The sequence below is a fragment of the Phytophthora parasitica genome (genome assembly GCF_000247585.1).
Source record: "Phytophthora parasitica INRA-310 unplaced genomic scaffold supercont2.3, whole genome shotgun sequence".
Classification (NCBI taxonomy): domain Eukaryota; phylum Oomycota; class Peronosporomycetes; order Peronosporales; family Peronosporaceae; genus Phytophthora; species Phytophthora nicotianae.
The window spans coordinates 1,625,259-1,628,300 of NW_008648989.1; the positions used below are offsets into that span (position 1 = coordinate 1,625,259).

A 3,042-nucleotide genomic window follows, 5' to 3' on the forward strand; every position below is an offset into this window, starting at 1 on the left:
CCCACGACGTTGTATGGACCCGAGTCGCCTGTAAAGTCGCTGTCGAAGAAGAAATTCCCCGGCAAAGACGCGAACAACGAGTGGCTCGTGCAGTTCTACGAGATGGACGCACCAATGGCCGAGTTCCGCGGTAAATACGAAAATGTGGCACGCGATCTGAATGGCAAAGTGCGTGTAGGTGCCGTGAACTGCGATAAGTACTCAAAATTGTGTCGTGCCAATGGCATCGACAAGTTCCCGACGTTTGCGTACATTTGGGAAGGCCAACTCACGAAATTTGTCGGTGAAGTGGACGAGTATGAAGTGTATAATTTCGCTATTGAGAAGCATATTGCACGTTTGCAACGTATGCGGGAGACGGGTGAGATTGAGAAATTACATGCTGGTAATGAGGCCAAGCTGTGTAATATTGGCAAACATGCCACATCGGGCTCGTCATCTCTGTGCGCTGTATTCGTTTTGTCGGGTGATAAGAAGAAGCGTGAGCAGGAGATGCAAGCAGCAAAGGAAGTCGCTAAAAGGTTCCGTCACTCAAAGAGTCTTAGTATTGCGTATGTGGACTGGAAGACGCAGCAGCACCCGGTCCGGAAGTTGATCGAGACGGCTGTTGGCCACAGTCACAGACAGCAACAGCCTGGATTGCTCGTGATTCGTACGAAACGTGGCAAGACGCGGGTGGGTACGCATCCTTTGGATGCTGACTTTACTACGGACGCGTTGTCTGCTACTATGGAGCGTGCAGTTGGCGGTGATCTGTCGATGTCAAATATGCATGGATCGGTGCATTTTCGCTGATGGAGACGTAGTTGCATTGGGAACGTAAACTCCTGGTTTAATTTCATTTTATAGAGTTCTTTTTGCTCTTTTTCCGTTAGGAAATGTTTTATTGTGACGAATGAAGGACGGAATCCTAAAGAAATCAAAAAAAAAAAAAAAAATGATGACTGACGAGAACGGCGCGTCTGAGAATCATCTTAAAACTCCCGATTCACATTGACACCGACCGCGTAATATACATGGTTATTCACGGTGAATGGGATTTCCACGGTACTGAAAAGCTCAATCCTTCGAACACTCATGATATTTTATTCTGCTATTGCGTTAGCGCAAGAAATACACACACAGTTCCGTCTCCCTGGACAAACTCTCTCATCGTGGGAAATGGATCCATGCCGTCCATCATCTAAAATTTTATCGCCGTGCGAATATTTTAGGTGTAAACCCAAAAGTTCAAAAAAAAAAATCGGTCCTCGCGCATTAGTGCAGTATAGCACAGCCTAAATCTTGTCTCCTTTTTTTGGTTGGATGGGTTATCAAGTTGTAACCGTCCTGAAGACTAACGTGGATTAACTGTAACATGTAGGAAAGTGTGACACGTATGTATGTTCATGGATTTAGGTGTGCATGTTCAATCCTGTGATTCTCCATCTGGTGAGAATCGAAAATTGGCAGAGGAAGTACAAGCACTGAATTTACTGGTCAATTTTGGTACAATTATTAAGGACCCCTTTGGACATGGCAATTGTTTTTTTTTTTTTCTGAGTTCATAGACTTACGAGTAATGTGGTTGGTTTCGTATCAGAGCCTTTAGATTTGTTTGCTGATCCGTTATCATTCTAATTCTACATATTGCATTAATAGAACTGCACAGTGTTTGTTTCAGCCCTTTCATAAGACTGCAATAGTTGTCATCGTAACTTGTGCCAATAGAACGAATTTCAGGCATGGCGTTCTGAAACTATGGGTTTTGATTAGACGACATAACACCGTACTTTACATTTTTATTGGATCGCATGTCGACAGATCATGTTTTTGATCCCATCAGGAGTGAGTCCTGGATCGTGTGGGCGGCAATTCGTGCAAGCCTGCGAGGTTCAGTCATTATCGAATTCACCTTTTACCGATAAAAGGCGAAAATGGTGAGATGTATTTTCCAGGTTCTTGTGGCGGTGGTGCTAGTGGCAGGCACCACAAGCGCTCTTGATTTTGGAAAGCTCAAGGACTACGCGACGGACATCAAGGAGCAGTTCACAAACAACGCTACAGACCCCCCGGCGGGAAAAAGACCACTACACCCACTTCTATCTGGCTTGGAATTCGGCGGCACTGGCAACGATGCGTACGAGTATCGGGACGCCGTTGAGCCAGGAGAAGTTGTGAAGGGCGTTACGATCCGTACCGGCAAGCGCGTCAACGGCATTGGCATCATTCACCAAAATTTGGCAGGGGAGCCGGTTACAAACTACGTTGGCGGGGAAGGTGGAGATCCACAAACACTCACTCTTAACCCGGGCGAGTACATCATAAGCATCGAGGCCCATACTGGTGAGAAGGATGGTCGAAAGCGCATCTCGTACATCAAGCTCACCACCAATAAGAACAACTCTATCTCAGGTGGAACACCGACGAATGAGGTTGGTAAGGAGAGTGCTCAGGAGGGTTACCAGGTGGGTGGATTCTATGGAAAGCGTGGCGATGAACTCGATTCAGTGGCTGCTATTTGGGCGACTATTTTGCCTTAGACTTTGTAATTAACGCGTATGCAGTCAATGCTACAAGTGGTAAGTAGCAACAGCTACACTGCTTACTGTTTCATCATGTCATTTTTGTAAATGTCGTACTCCATTCGTAACTGCGTTGTTCTTGTTCTTGAGCAAATATACTAAGATAAATCAATCGAATACAGGATCCGATCACCAATGCAAACTATTTTATTGGTTTTCCACCGCGTTTTTTTAACATTTTTATTATAATATATTAAACAAAGTCGAGCTTCGCCCAAGGACGCTCAAAAATTTACAGGTTAGCACAAATGCTCTCATACCTGTTTAGTGGTTGCAACTTTTAATCAATGGGATTCGTTTGATTAAGCGTGCCGACATGTGTCCAAGTTGAACAAGCACGCTAAACGAAAGTATTACCGAGCTTATCGTTACGAACTAACACCAATTAAACGCAGACTTCGTTTTGTAGTGTTCCTTTGTATAAGTCTCGTATAGCATAAATATACTCAGAAGACTGTGACGGCCAGATAATGCTATG

At 44.7% G+C, this 3,042-nt stretch overlaps 2 protein-coding genes across 2 annotated transcripts; both read left to right on the forward strand.

The window, feature by feature from the left end:
- Positions 1–114: 114 nt before the first annotated feature.
- PPTG_01671 (hypothetical protein) lies at positions 115–795 on the forward strand (the record flags this gene model as incomplete). The annotated part of the gene is made up of 1 exon (XM_008895054.1): positions 115–795. One exon carries the CDS (start codon positions 115–117, stop codon positions 793–795), a length of 681 nt encoding a protein of 226 aa, XP_008893302.1.
- A 1,121-nt stretch (positions 796–1,916) lies between these two features.
- Positions 1,917–2,522, forward strand: PPTG_01672 (hypothetical protein; the record flags this gene model as incomplete). Its single annotated transcript, XM_008895055.1, has 1 exon — positions 1,917–2,522. One exon carries the CDS (start codon positions 1,917–1,919, stop codon positions 2,520–2,522), a length of 606 nt encoding a protein of 201 aa, XP_008893303.1.
- Between the last annotated feature and the right edge of the window lie 520 nt (positions 2,523–3,042).